Source organism: Artemia franciscana, chromosome 3 (assembly GCF_032884065.1).
Source record: "Artemia franciscana chromosome 3, ASM3288406v1, whole genome shotgun sequence".
NCBI lineage: Eukaryota > Metazoa > Arthropoda > Branchiopoda > Anostraca > Artemiidae > Artemia > Artemia franciscana.
Window position 1 is genome coordinate 13,952,632 of NC_088865.1, and position 15,029 is coordinate 13,967,660.

At 31.5% G+C, this 15,029-nt stretch overlaps 1 protein-coding gene across 1 annotated transcript in view; it reads left to right on the plus strand.

Annotated features, from left to right (window-relative positions):
* Positions 1-15,029, plus strand: part of LOC136024909 (farnesyl pyrophosphate synthase-like) — a 30,176-nt gene that overhangs the window by 7,524 nt on the left and 7,623 nt on the right. Inside the window, exons 2-5 of the mRNA XM_065700472.1 lie at positions 5,845-6,021; positions 7,748-7,888; positions 9,354-9,557; positions 14,773-14,937. Coding sequence (XP_065556544.1) covers positions 5,845-6,021; positions 7,748-7,888; positions 9,354-9,557; positions 14,773-14,937 — 687 coding nt within the window. The remainder of the gene's footprint in view (positions 1-5,844; positions 6,022-7,747; positions 7,889-9,353; positions 9,558-14,772; positions 14,938-15,029) is intronic.

Sequence of the window (15,029 nt, forward strand, 5' to 3'; positions counted from 1 at the left end):
GAGATATAAACCTGCCCATAACTTAGGTTGTCGTTACATATTGAAATATTCTCCATCTTTAAAAGTTTATGCCATTCTCTGATTGAATCATATATTAATTATTGCCCTCTAATTTATCTCAACACATTTATGGTTCATCTGCAACCTCTTTGTATAATTCAAAATAAGGCAATAAGAATTCTTGGTACTTTTGTTCATCACCCTGTGAGGCAAAAAAATTTCTAAAACTCAAACTTTATATATTTTTCTCAATATACTTAATCTCAAACAACTGAAAGACTTGCATAAAGCAATATGGTATTATGATATCAAATCTTCAACAAATTATTTCTGTGATTTGGGTATTATTAAGACGCCCATTTCTCCTGCCCACCACGTCCGCTCCAAGAAGTATTGCCATCCCTCAATTAAATCAGAAAAAAAAACTAGATTCTCAATCAGACAGCTTAATCTAGTGAAAATGCCCCAAGTTTCAAGAGCTGATTTTCTTAGAAAAGACAAATTTCAAAAATATTTGTTTGTCTCGATGTTGGGATTGACAAATAATAAATATTAGTATGGATTTTGTTGTGGTGCTCATGCACCGAGATGGCCTCCTCTGTAATCTCCTACCTTGTATGATTTTTTTTTTTATTTCGGCATTTTCTTACCTCTGGTTTATGGCTGACATATCAATCTTTGCTCCCCGTTGCCCAGTTTAGAAAATTACTTATTATTTAGCTTGTCAATAAAAGATATTGTCTCGTCTAGTATTGAAAATATACAATGAAACTTGATCTAAAAACTTGCTGAAATTTGTTGTATGTTGTTTTATTCTTTCTTGAAACTTAATTTATCAGAATGTATTTCTTCGTGAAACTTTTTACAAGCTGGTTTTTCTTTGTGAAATATAAAACAAGCTGATTTTTGTCTGAAAAGCTGTTTGCATGCTAATTGCTTCTTCAAGAAACTTATTTTTCTTGAAACTTCATAAATTTCAATTTTTTCTTCATGAAACTTTTTGGATGTTGATTTTTCTCTTCGTGAAACATGTACGTTGATATTTTTCCTCGTGTTACCGGTTTGTACGTGGAATTTGTTGCGTGCTGATTTTGTTCGTGAAAATTAACTTATCTTGATATTTATCTTCGTGAAACTAGTTGTTTCTTGTTTTATTTTTAGTGAAACTTAATTTATCGTGATCTTTTTCTTCGTGAAACTTTTTACATGTTGGTTTTTTCTTCGTGAAACATTATGCAAGCTGATTTTTGTTCGTGAAACTTTGGTTGTGGATCACTTCTTCAAAACACTTAATGTATATTAATATGTCTCTTCGAGATATTTGTTTTGTTTTTATTTCTTCTTCATGAAACTTGCTGCAAGTTGACTTTTCACATCCTGAAACTTGTGTGCTTTTATTCTTATATGCTAGTAGGTTAGGTTAACCTAAGCTACTAGCACATAAGAAACGGTGTGCATGTTTCACGAAGAGAAAAGTTAAGATGCAACAAGTTTTATGAGGATGAAATAAAAATATTGCAGATTTCTTGAAGACATAAATCAACATACATTAAGTTTCTTGAAGAAGTATTCGATATACAACAAGTTTCATTAACAAAAATCAGATTTCATCATGTTCATGAAGAATAAACCAACACACAACAATTTTCACGAAGAAAAATACCATAATATTCTTAAAATTTTTCATGAAGCTCCATGAACACAACCGTTTTCAAGGGGAGAAGAATCAATTTACAAGTTTCACGAAGAGAAAAATCAACTTACAACAAGTTTCACGAAGAACAAATAAAAATATAACAAGCTTTTCGACGATATAAATCAAGACATATAAATCAAGAGACAAGTTTTTTGAAGAAATAATCCAAATGCAACAATTTTTATGAAGAGATTAAGAGCATGTGTCATGTTTCACGAAGAAAAGCCAACAAGCAACAAGTTTCACAACGAAAATTATCATGGTAAATTAGGTTTCACAAAAGAGTAAATCAACATAAAGCAAGTTTCAAGAAGAAAAATGTCAAGATAAATTAAGTTTCACGAACAAAAATCAACACGCAATAGGTTCCACGAACAAAACCAGTTTCGTGGGGAGAAAAATCAATGTACAAGTTTCGCGAAGAGAAAAATCAACGTTCATCAAGTTTCATAAAGAAAAGCTAAAAAAATAACAAGTTTCTCGAAGAAATAAATCATGATTTATTAAGTCTCTTGGAGAAATGATCCACATGGAACATGTTTCACGAAAAAAATCAGCATGCTTCATTTTTCAGGAAGTAAAACCAACAAGCAACAATTTTCATATAGAAAAATATCATGATAAATTAAGTTTCACGAAAGAATAAAACAGTTTTCAACAAGTTTCACGAAAGAATAAAACAACATTCAACAAGTTTCACGAAGAAAAATATGAAGATAAATTAAGTTTCACGAACAAAAATCAGCAAGCAACAAGTTCCACGAACAAAACCGGTTTCACGAGAAGAAAATTCAACGTACATTTTTCACGAGGAGAAAAATTAACATACAACAATTTTTGAAGGAGAAAAAATATATCAAGTTTTTCGAAGACACAAATCAAAATATTCTAAGTTTCTAAAGAAGTAATCCACATGCAACAAGTTTCACGAACAAAAATCAGAATACAGGTCTTCATGATGAAATAACCAACATGCAACAAGTTTCACGAAGGAAAATATCATGATAAATTAGCTTTCACAAAACAATGAGTCAGTATACAACAAGTTTCACGAAGAAAAATATCAAGATAAATTAAATTTCACGAACAAAAATCAGCACACAACAAGTTCCATTAACAAAATCGGTTTCATGGGGAGAAATATCAACATGCAACAAGTTTCATGAAGAAGAAACAAAATTGAAACATGTTTCTTGAAGAAATAAATCAGGATAAATCAAGTTTCTTGGAAAAATAATCCACATACAACAAATTTCACGAAAGAAAATCAGCATTCATCATGTTTCACGTAGAAAAAGCCAACATCCAACAAGTTTCACGAAGACAAATATCAAGATAAATTAAGTTTCACGAACAAAAATCAGCAGGCAAAACTTCCAAGAACAAAACCAGTTTCACGATGAGAAAAATAATGTAAAAGTTTTAGGAAGAGAAAAATCAACATGCAACAAGTTCCTTGAATAAGAAATAAAAACAATAGGTTTCTGAAAGACATAAATCAAAATGAATTAAGTTCTTTGAAGAAATAATCCACATGCTATAAGTTCATGACCAAAACTTAGTATGCATCATGTTTCACAAAGAAAAACCAACATGCAAAAAGTTTCACGAAGAAAAAATATCATGGTATATTAAATGTCACGAAAGAATTAAAAAACGTACAATAAGTTTCACGAAAAAAAATCAAGATAAATTAAGTTTCACGAAAAAAAATCAATACATAACAAATTTCATCAAAAAACTGGTTTCACGAGGAGACAAATCAGTTTACAAGTCTCACGAAGAGAAAAATCAACGTGCAACAAGTTTTATGAAGAAGAAATAGAAATATGACAAGTTTCTCAAAGATATAAATCTAGGTACAATAATTTTCCTGAAGAAATATTCCACATGCAACACTTTTTTACGAAAATAATCTACATGCATCTTGTTTCGTGAAGAAAAAGCAATATGAAACAAGTTTCAAGTAAATCAGCATGCAACAAGTTTCAAGAGGAGAAGATAAACATACATTATGTTCCAAGAACAAAAAATGATAACGCAACATGTTTCAAAAAGAAAGATATCAGGATAACAAAAATTTCACGAAAGAAAAAATCAGCGTACCACAAGTTTCACGAAGAAAAAACTAAAAGTAAAACAAGTTTCACGATGAAAAATTAACATGCAAAAGTCTTAGAAAACATTATCTTTTACGTAACATGCAGTTGTGTCTTGAAGAAGCTTAAAAAGTCTCAGGACTTGGATACGAAGGAGTAGGCTCTGCCTAGACTCATTATGCACCCACTACTAAAGACGTGGCAGCAGTACTTCTTGCAGTAATGAGAAGGAATAACTGAGGAGGATATTTGAAAGAGATAAGAATTGTTTTTGAAATTCATGACAATGCATACATAATAAATATTTTAAAAAAATATTCTAAAAACAGTGATTAAAAAGGTAATGTTAGCTTTCATATGCTTACTATATTCTGAATGAATAAATAAAAAGGTTCAAACAGAAAAAAAAGCTTCCGGAAAAATTCCTTTTAGCCGTCTACTACATTTCTTTGAAAAACCTTAAAAGAAAAAATTGAAAAATAGAGAAAAAATTTGAACATTGGCAAAAACTGACAATTGTATTATATGACATCCAAACTAAAGTAAACTAAAAGTAAAACTAAAAAAACTAAAAAAAAACTAAAAGTAAAACAAGTTTCACGATGAAAAATTAACATGCAAAAGTCTTAGAAAACATTATCTTTTACGTAACATGCAGTTGTGTCTTGAAGAAGCTTAAAAAGTCTCAGGACTTGGATACGAAGGAGTAGGCTCTGCCTAGACTCATTATGCACCCGCTACTAAAGACGTGACAGCAGTACTTCTTGCAGTAATGAGAAGGAATAACTGAGGAGGATATTTGAAAGAGATAAGAATTGTTTTGAAATTCATGACAATGCATACATAATAAATATTTAAAAAAAAATATTCTAAAAACAGTGATTAAAAAGGTAATGTTAGCTTTCATATGCTTACTATATTCTGAATGAATAAATAAAAAGGTTCAAACAGAAAAAAAAACTTCCGGAAAAATTCCTTAAGCCGTCTACTACATTTCTTTAAAAAACCTTAAAAGCAAAAATTCAAAAATAGAGAAAAAATTTGAACATTGGCAAAACTGACAATTGTATTATATGACATCCTATGAAGGCAAATTTGAAATTATTATACATTAAAATTTGATAAAAAGAAACATCTGTGTATTGCTATTTAGCTTTCACAGTTCTAAATGTTTGGAAAATACTTCAAGTTTGTTCAAATAATTACATATTTGGAAGTTTAATATTTTGATATTATTTCGTTTTCAGAATATTTTCTGAAAATTACAGGTTGAAACTATCACCGATAACAAAAGTATGGGTAATTTCTTTATACTTGGAATGCTTTAAAGCGAAAAAACACAAGAAAAATGAATACTTTGCTCCTATATAGGATCTACGCTTTTCCCTACTAATAGTAAATTGAATAAAACAGAAAGTAAAGCAGAAATGTTCAGTATTCTTGCATAGTTTTTCAGTTTTTCGGAAAAAAAGCTTGTTTTCCACTACCTTTTCTGTTACTTTTATTTTCTTAATATCTTTGTTGCCGTTTTTTAAGAAGACTAACAATATTTTTTTAAAAAAAAGAAGAAAAAAAGCAGTCGTATGCCCTGATTCGCTAGAATTTGGGAGACTTTTTACATTATACTACTTTTACTACCTTTAGAGTTATCGGGAATTAAGTGAAATTACATACAGACATAAAAAGAACAGAAATTACTCCGTGTAAGAAAGGGGATGTTCCCTTCTCAACGTCCCACTCTTTACGCTAAAGTCTTTTACTGTTTAATAAAGTAGAATTGAGAGAAAGAGTCAAACTTTAGCGTAAACAGCGGGGCGTTGAGGTGGGAACAGCCCTTTTCATACACGGAGTAATTTCTGTTCGTTCTAAATTTTAATATCGCTCCTTACTTTCAGTTAAAAAAACTAGTTTTTTTATTTATTCAATAAAAAAGCCCGAGGGATGATATAGAATTAGAAAGGTTCCAATGCTTGCTCTTTCATCTCCCTTTTTACCACAAAAGAAAATGAATTATAATACTAATCTGTTTTTATTTTAACCTTTCCTCAGCTCCATTTTGAAGGGCTTGTGGTGACAAAAGCAGTCTCAGTTAGACATGGTAACACCAGTCAGAAGTACCAAAGAAGAGCTGATCTTGAAGCCGTGTTGCCAAGAATCATCAATGAAGCAATTGTTGAGAACCCTATCCTTGAAGGCCTGCCAGTAGTGCAAGATTGGTATAAAAAGGTATACTAAAATAGTAGCATATTCTCAGACAGAATTTTAAAAAAACACATATAGTAAATATATGATAAAAAATAATAATCAAGCAATTCTTGGTATCGAATAGGAAGTAAAATATACCCCGTAAATAAGAATTTAAGCTTTAAAAAATAAAATTGGAAAATAAATATGCAACGTATTACGTCTACCTTTATTCTGATTTCAATTAGTTAAGCTAAATGCTGCCTCTGGACAGCTAATAGCGTAAGAAAATCATATACAATCTTAGAAAGAGGGCCTTAAACATTCCCAAAAGGGCGAAATTTATCCTACGTAACGTTTATACTATTAGTTTCAAAATGTATGGAAACCTTACACCTAAGATTTCTGGTATTCCTCTACAAAAATACGAAATTCACATTTATTGTTACGTGGTCATTAGTTTTTTTTTTCTGTGGAGTGACGTTTACATTTGTCACGGATGTTTACTTTGTTGACATTTGTTCACTTCAGCCCGCATAACCTTGCTTCTGAGCCTAACTCTGTTGCGTTGTTTATTTTATATATATTTTATTTATTATTTTATTTTAAATATTTTTTGGATAAATGCAGTAAACTGACTGCTTGCACGAATTTTCAAAGCTATGAATTTTAACCAAGAAATTTACTGCTAATAAAGCGACTAAGCCAACTAACAAAAAAAAATTAAGATATGACACATCTACCTTTTCCAATTGCACAACATAAAAAATGATAGACAAACAAAATAAAGTTTCAAAAAGAAACTCTAGATTTCATGCAAATGAAAGGAAAGGTCTGTTGGCCTATGCTCCCCACCCAAATTTATTTTTATTACTATTTTTCCAATATTTTATTATATTGTCTATGTAATTTCACTCTCTTGTTTAATTTTTAATATTTACAAGCCTCTCTCTCTCACCCTCTCGATATACCAGGTGCTCAAGACCAACTCCCGCGCACGTGTCTGATTGCTTTATATTTATTGCACACAAAAGAGCAATAACATAGTCGACGAAGTTTTTATACTAATAAGGATAAAGGTACTAGTAAGCGTTGGATTGGAATGACAGCGTCTTCTATCTTCTTTTTCGTGTTCGAAATTTTTCCATTGCATAATATTCGGTCAATGTTCCTATTACCTGAACAACTGTTTAGGGCCATGAAACTATTGTTAATAGATGCATTTTGACTTTTGGAACATCTTTCTCTCTTGCAAAAATACTGCAAATTCATCATTATGGAGATATTATATATTTGCACATTGGGCGGGGGGGGGGTAAAGAATAGCATATATTAAATACAGCAATGGTTAGTTTACGTATTTAAAATATGCTATGCTTTACCCCCACCCCTCTGAAGTGCAAATATATAGCCCAAATTTGTTTCTAAACTATTACAGATTCGCGATTTCAAATATCCGATCAACGAAAACTGAAATGATAGCAATTCTATATGTGTAAATACAAGAATATTTGGGCTGGAATAACTCCATAACGGTGAGTTTGCGGTAGTTTTACAAGAGAGAAAAGATGTTCAAAAAGTCAAAATGCATCTATTAACTATAGTTTCATGACCCTAAACAATTGTTCAGGTAATAGGAACATTGAACTATTATTCTTCTTGGGTATTTACAATCTGAGGTGAAGCGATAATCGTTATGTGCAAAACGTTTTAGCGTCAAAGCATGCTCCTTGTGTTTTGAACCTATGATGACGATTTTTTCTTACAGGTGTTTGAGTACAACCTTGTCGGTGGCAAGATGACACGAGGACTGCTGTTTTTAGATTCTTTCCACAAAATGGCTGATCCATCAATGATTAACAAAAGAACAGTTTTTGAAGCACAGGCAATGGCATGGACCATAGAACTGGTAAATCAATCTTTACTAATCGCTTTAGCCCCGTTTTCATTTGGTGGTTTTCAGGAAAAAAAACAAATGAATCAGCCAAATGGAAAACCCGTTTTGCTGCTGCATTTTTAATATTCGAATTATAAATGTTTGGTATTGACAGAAAAAATATCTTAGTCTCATTACCTGGCTTGCTCTCCGGTTTGTCCATGAAACGTCAAGTCAAAATGGAACTTTAAATACTTGTGCTTAAACAATGGATAGTTGCAGGTTTGTAGTACCGTCATTGGACATTAGAAAACATTAATAAATAAAGAAAATATTTATTTTTAATATAATATTAAACATTAATATATAAAATATTTATTATTAATAAAAAGAAAACATGTGTGCATATCCTTATCCTATGTCTAACCCAACAAAATTTTGTTTTCTAATGTCAGTACCAGTCTCTTTTGCCTGTAAAGGTTTGGTAAGTTCATATTTTGTTGTTATTATTTGGTATTCTCCCTTACTTTTGTGAAAGTTTAATTTTCGAAATTTTAAGTAAGAATCCGGCTTACTAGAAGATCTCTAAGAAAGAACATACTTACTCTAAAAAAAGTAAACATAGCACATTTTCATCATGACTAGAGATTACCTTCCTTTTTACTTGGTTATGTTATATACCACGTTTTATTACCAATTTTACCTCTAGCCCTAAGTATATACAAACATACAAAGGCATCTTTTTACGGAGATTAGAGGGAGTGGAACCTGTTTTTCAAAATCTTGAGGGCGGCAATTTTTCGATGAAAATACAAAAAAATGTCACTCTTCAACAAAAAATAAAAAAAAGTTAGTTTTCTAAATCTATACAGGCAGAAAATAATGGGGGTAAATGCCCCTTCCAATTGACACTACTGATTTCATAATATGAAAATATTGCTCCTGTTTTGGATCAAAGTTCGAAAGTTCGTCTCTATTGCTGATAAAGTTGTGGTTAAATGAACGGAAACTTCCTGTTTATTGACTGGTAAAACTGTGCACAGGTTTTCTTTTCATCAAAAATATCTGTCAGAATTTTCATAGCAATACTGGTTAGCCATTTTTGCTTGAAATCTTTTGCCATTATCTGTCGTTGCTTTGAAAAAAAATATCGAATAGGCTGGGAGAGCAGGATCTAAATTGAGTCACTCCAACGGTACCGAAATACTTTCTTTTTTTTACTTCTCTGTCGGAATAGTTTATTATCCCATTATTAAATTAGTTCGATATTAAAATTTTGTGTCTATAGTTGTTTCTACATTATACATTCATTGAATTTTAAATTTCAATTGAAATTATTGATGTTTCTTATGAATTGGGATTTTTTCTTTCTAGAAGTAACTCTAATGTCTATGAATGACACCAGGTCTCTGCCACAAACTTTATTTTTTATGGGGAGGGGATTAAATATGTATTATTTAATTTTGTTCAGAATGTTTTTATATTTTTTTAATTATAGCTTTTGTCTGCAATTCTATTGATTGATGATATGATGGATGAAGCTTATACGCGAAGAGGGCATGACTGCTGGTATCGAACCAATAACCTAGGACCAAAAGCTACCAACGACGGATTGTTCATGGAAGCAGCCATATTCGAATTTTTGAAGAAATATTTCTATGACAAACCATACTACATGAACGTTGTTAGAGTTTTTGAAGAGGTGAGTTAGATTACAGCAACTGAAAAAGTGTTGGCTGAAATTTCTATCAACTGTAGCTAATAAAAGGTTCAATGAGAGTATGGGCCATTTACAAGAGTGGAAATCGGGAATAGAGTCGACAAAAAAGCTGTCAATGTGGTGATACTTGGCATTTTTTTCAAGCTCTATAATCATTTTTCTGTCAGGAACACTAATTAAATTGATTGCTCTTATTACTACACTGATTGAAATGGTAAGCGTTAACAACCGCTAGACGGCGTTAATAGTTTTTTCAATAAATACAAGTTCAAATAGGGATAAAATCCTTTTAAAAGACAGTGATAAGTTTCACATAAAATATCAGATACTTTGGTCACATATGCACTGAACGTCATCAGTAGTAATACTAAATTAAAACCATTAAAAGCAATAATTTATATATCTAATAAAATAACTACATATTAATAACTAAATATCTTATTGTTTTCAAAGCAATTTTTATCAAAGTCGTATGTATAGTTTCTTCGCTGACATTAGCGGTAGTTTCCACTATTATAAGCTACCCATACTCTTTGGTGGCAACCATAGACAAGTTAAGGTATATAACAGGTGTCCAACTGGTCTGTGCTCCAAAGTTAAACAAAACGGTCGATTTTTTAAACGTGGCTTGATGATGTCACTGTGTGTTGGGTCGGAAGACAGTACTGCCATGTTCATTAAACGACCAATTTATTGAAATAATCAGTTTATGTTGGGTAATTTATATTTATTATATATTATGATAAGAAATCGCAAGAAAATTTATGATTTTTTCGTAAGTTATATTAATTTAGCTAAAATTTTTATTTTAAAGATACAACATTCTGAATAAACTGATTTTTAACAGGTATATTTATGAAAAAATTTTGGACAGAAATTGGTTACCAATAGTAGATAACTTCGAAGACCACACTGCCTTTCCATGACGAAAGTAAAACAGTTCAAAATAGGGATGATATCTTTTTATTGACAGTGAATAGATATAAAATTATTTAACTGGATAGTTCGAACACATATACAGTGTTCATCATCAGAAGTAAAACATCATCATCAGTTTACTACTGATGATGAACACTGTATATGTGTTCGAAATATCCAGTTAAATAATTTTATATCTATTCACTGAAAAAAAAAGGTATCATCCCTATTTTGAACTGTTTTACTTTGGTTACCAATAGATTGCTCAACAGGACATCTATATTATATGGTCTTTGTCTTTAGTGAGAACTAAGTAATCAAAGTTGTTTTCTCTCACTTATTTGACGTTTATGCTATATAATTTCCTTAAAATTCCCGTTAGAGCATTTTGTGGGATCACTGAAGCTCATTGGCGTTTATTATGGTAAAGTGCCGTATGCACCATTATTCTTATTTACGCTCGGTTGAGCTATTGATGTGATTATTGAGGACTTGGAATCATAATTTTAGTTTTCCTATCAATTTTTTATTATTACATTTTATCATCTGCATCTACATATAGTTGGAAATTATGTACATCATCATTATATTACATCGTTGAATGTGTTCGCCTTTAAAATGGCACTCGCTAAGGGGATACAACTTTTGTCATAAAAGTTAGCTAAATTCTACTAGCGATAAATTTATGAGCAAATATGAGTGGTAAATATAAACAAAATTCTGCAATTGGTGTAGAAATAAGATGAGCACACTACTTGATACATTTTTCATGCTTTTTCCAAATATACAAAAATTGATTGATTCGTATCTCTCTTGTTATTTTTTCGTATTTCTTCCTTTTTTGCGAGGAAGAGAGAAGGGATAATCATGTCAGGCTATTGATTAGAAAATATTAGGAAAGGAATTATTTGACGAATTTTTTCTGGTTATATGCCCTTTCTAGGTAACAAAGAAGATCTCCCCATAGCTATTTACAATCTTCGGTAATTCTGTGCCCCGAGTTTTTAGATACAAACCAAGCTTTTATACATCCGGTCAGTTTAAAAGAATCAAAACATTCCGAAAAAAAAACTGTTAGTTCATTAGGACTAACGACGCAAGATGGGCATTCTATCCCTGAGCTTGTATTTTATCTATATAAAATTACGGATTATTACAAACAATAATCCAAATACTACATTTCTAAAATGTGTTGATGATTTTAAACTTCATTTATGCACAATGTCGCGCATTATACCCATTTACCTTTACACTACCCGAGGCTTTCAGATTTTTTTTTGTGAATGGCTTTTCGATCAGGTCAAAGAGAGGGGAGGGTATATACACCATTGAATGTAATATTAAAACGATAATAAATCAAACAAAAACTGCGTTTGTTGATTGAAAGTAAATAATATCGTTAGAAATTCGGATGGAAAGAAATTATCCTACGAATAAGAGGGATGCTTCCCCCTTCTCAATATTTGCCTGACTAGCACTTTGTTGGAAGCCGAAGCTGTATCCAGAGAGGGGGCGATTCCCCCCCGAAGATTTTGTGGGACTCGCAAAAAAGCAACAGAAAGTTTTTTGCAACCCCTGCGAAAAAATCCCCCTCCCGAACCAAAATCCTAGATACACACTTGTTGGAAGTATTTTAAAAAGGGATCTTTTCCGTTATTCTTATACCATTATTTAGGGTTAGGTATTAAAATACATCTTTAATAGTGGTATACGTATAAAGGGTCCTTAGAAGGTAAAATTAAGAATTGTAATTCTATTTCCTGATTTATTTTGAAAACATATATACTTTAAACAGTATTTATTGAAACCAAACGAAATTCTTTTTTGACAGGCTTTTTTTGCTTTATTTATTTCATTCAATTAAATTTGCAATTCTTTCATTATTAAACTACGAAGTTCTTTTATTAATAAATATTTAATTGTTATTAAAATCATTTAGTTCTTTTAATATTCCTGATGATGAGAAGGAAATAATTTGGGATTTCTTTTTTTGTATGACCACGATGAAATTTGACGCTGTTTTTGATAATGGGCAGAGAAAACTAAAATATTTTTCAAGCTCATATCGATTTGGTAAAATCGATATATGAATCAATATGATTGGTAAGATCGATATATGAATCAAGCTCATATCTGATTTGGTAAATCAGCACTGAAAAAACTACTTGCGTTCATTCTCATGTGTTCACTTGTGTTCAAACTCATTAAGAGTTTTTTTTTTCCTGGCAATAGTGTCCCAATAGGCACTTTCACGGGGTCCCTATCCCTCCGAATTCCGGTAACGATACTTTTTTTTAAACTACTTGAAGTTTTGCAGTGTCCTCAATTTTTTCTTCTTCAAGGTTTTTTCCCTCGAGATGTTTTTTTTCAAGTTTCTTTCCTCGAGATGTTTTTTTCAATACTTTTTCTTCTAAACGTTTCTTTTTCTTCAAGACTTGCTTCTTCCGGGTAAGACGCATGTGATTGTTGCGTAACAGTATCAAACTTCCTAAAATACACATTAGATGTTATTTTTTCTAATAACTTGACCCTGGTTCCAACATGTTCCCCATTAAGTTCGCTTCTAATAACCCATGCATAGCCAAAAACATAGTACTACATGATTACATATCCCCTCTTGCTTAAATAATGTAAGGGAGGGGCCTTACTCTGTAATTCGTTATTATCATCAAAATGAACCACAATTGCCTATTTGTATTTACCATTTTTTTAAATACTGTCCACCCCTTCATTTAATGCATAAGCAAGTTACATGTTTGTGATTATTTAACGCTAGCTATAAAACCAACAAAAGCCGTTATGCACTTGGTCACTCAGAACCACAGTAAATTCATTTAGACTTTTAGACACTACAATTATTCCGTATCTCAACCATTAGACAAAGCCAGACCGAGATGCGAGCGCTCCGGGGAATATTTAAACAAGTAGAAACATAAGCAAGATTATATATTCTTACGGGTGGACAAGTCAAAAGTCTCCTGTATGTGAAACTTGGCTTCACCTTCGTAACACTAACTTATAAAGAATCTAATTTTAAATTAATCTATTCTAATACATATACAAAAATCGGTAATTAATTTCATAATGTTGTTATTAGATGTTTTTAAAAATTATAAGTTGGTTTCAAAGTGTCGAGTTGGTTTCAAGGTCATTTTGAGAAAGTTTCTAACAAAATACATATTGCAGGGTAATATACACTGGGCCGCTGATGGTAGATCAAATGGGAGAAGCTGTTTTTACGTGCCGATAACGTAGTAGCCGAAAAGTATTGAGTCTGATTATTCTGTAAAAATTTATATGTAGTGGTCAAAGCTATCAATAAATTCCAAGCTATCAAAACTATCAATATTTGACAGCATGCTATAATTAACGTTTCATCCCGATAGCTGACGGACAATAATTAACTTGTGTTTAGCCCTTCGGTCAAAATAAGCAATGATTAGGGGAGCGCTTTTTTGGAATAATTTTTCGCAAATTTACGTTAAAAGCATATATTTTGAAAGAAATAGGATTATTATATTATCGTTAGAACCATACAATGGCAGAGGGGGGAATAGGGTTTTACTTGTTAATTTTATATAGAGAATTTTATTAGCTCCAATTTGAGTATGTACACCTATTTTTTTAGAGGGGGAGGGAGAGAATGGTCACCCCGTATCTTATTGCACTTAGAATCTTATTTGTAAATACGCTCTGATAATATCCTTCGTAAAAAATCTTCTGCCACGACTCATTTCAAAAGTTGAACTGATTAATTTCCACTTTTGCATGCAAAATTCATACTCTAATGCATGTAACAAATGAATAATCCGGTCAATTAGCAGGTAAGGGAACATAGAAAGCTGTCCAACAGGAAAAAAACGGTATTTGTTACATATTTGAAAACAAAATACATTTTACAAACACTTTACACCTACTTACATGATAACAGGAGTCGTACAGAATTTTTTTCTGGGGGGGGAAGGGTAAATAAAAACCTTAAAAACGCATCAAAAAAATTTTATATTTATTTTGTAAAGTTTTTAATGAGTTGGACAAAAATTCCAGAGGTAGGGGGAGGGTTCAAACCCCTAGCCACCCCACCCCCTAGATACGACTTTCCTACACGACAGATGGCAAAACAGATCTGTCAAAAATTACAGAAGAGCAAGTGTCTTACCGTACACATAGCTTCCTACATGACAACATATATTCCTGTTATTCTAGCTATTAGAGTGTCAATATTTGAACCGTTCTAGTTTATAATTGATAATTTTCGAAAATATTCTATTGATTTTAGGTTTTGCACAAAACAAATCTTGGTCAAGTAATTGACATGCATGCCTACACGACGGATGGCAAAACGGATTTATCGAAAGTTACAAAAGAGCAAGTATCTCTCATTGCTATATACAAAACATCTTACCTGACAACATATATTCCTGTTGTTCTGGCTATGCATATGGTAAGTTTGTACTAGAAAATGTGTCTTTTGTTCCAAAATTTCATTACCATATTTCATCGAAATACTACTTATTAGCAATAGTAGGGATGCTG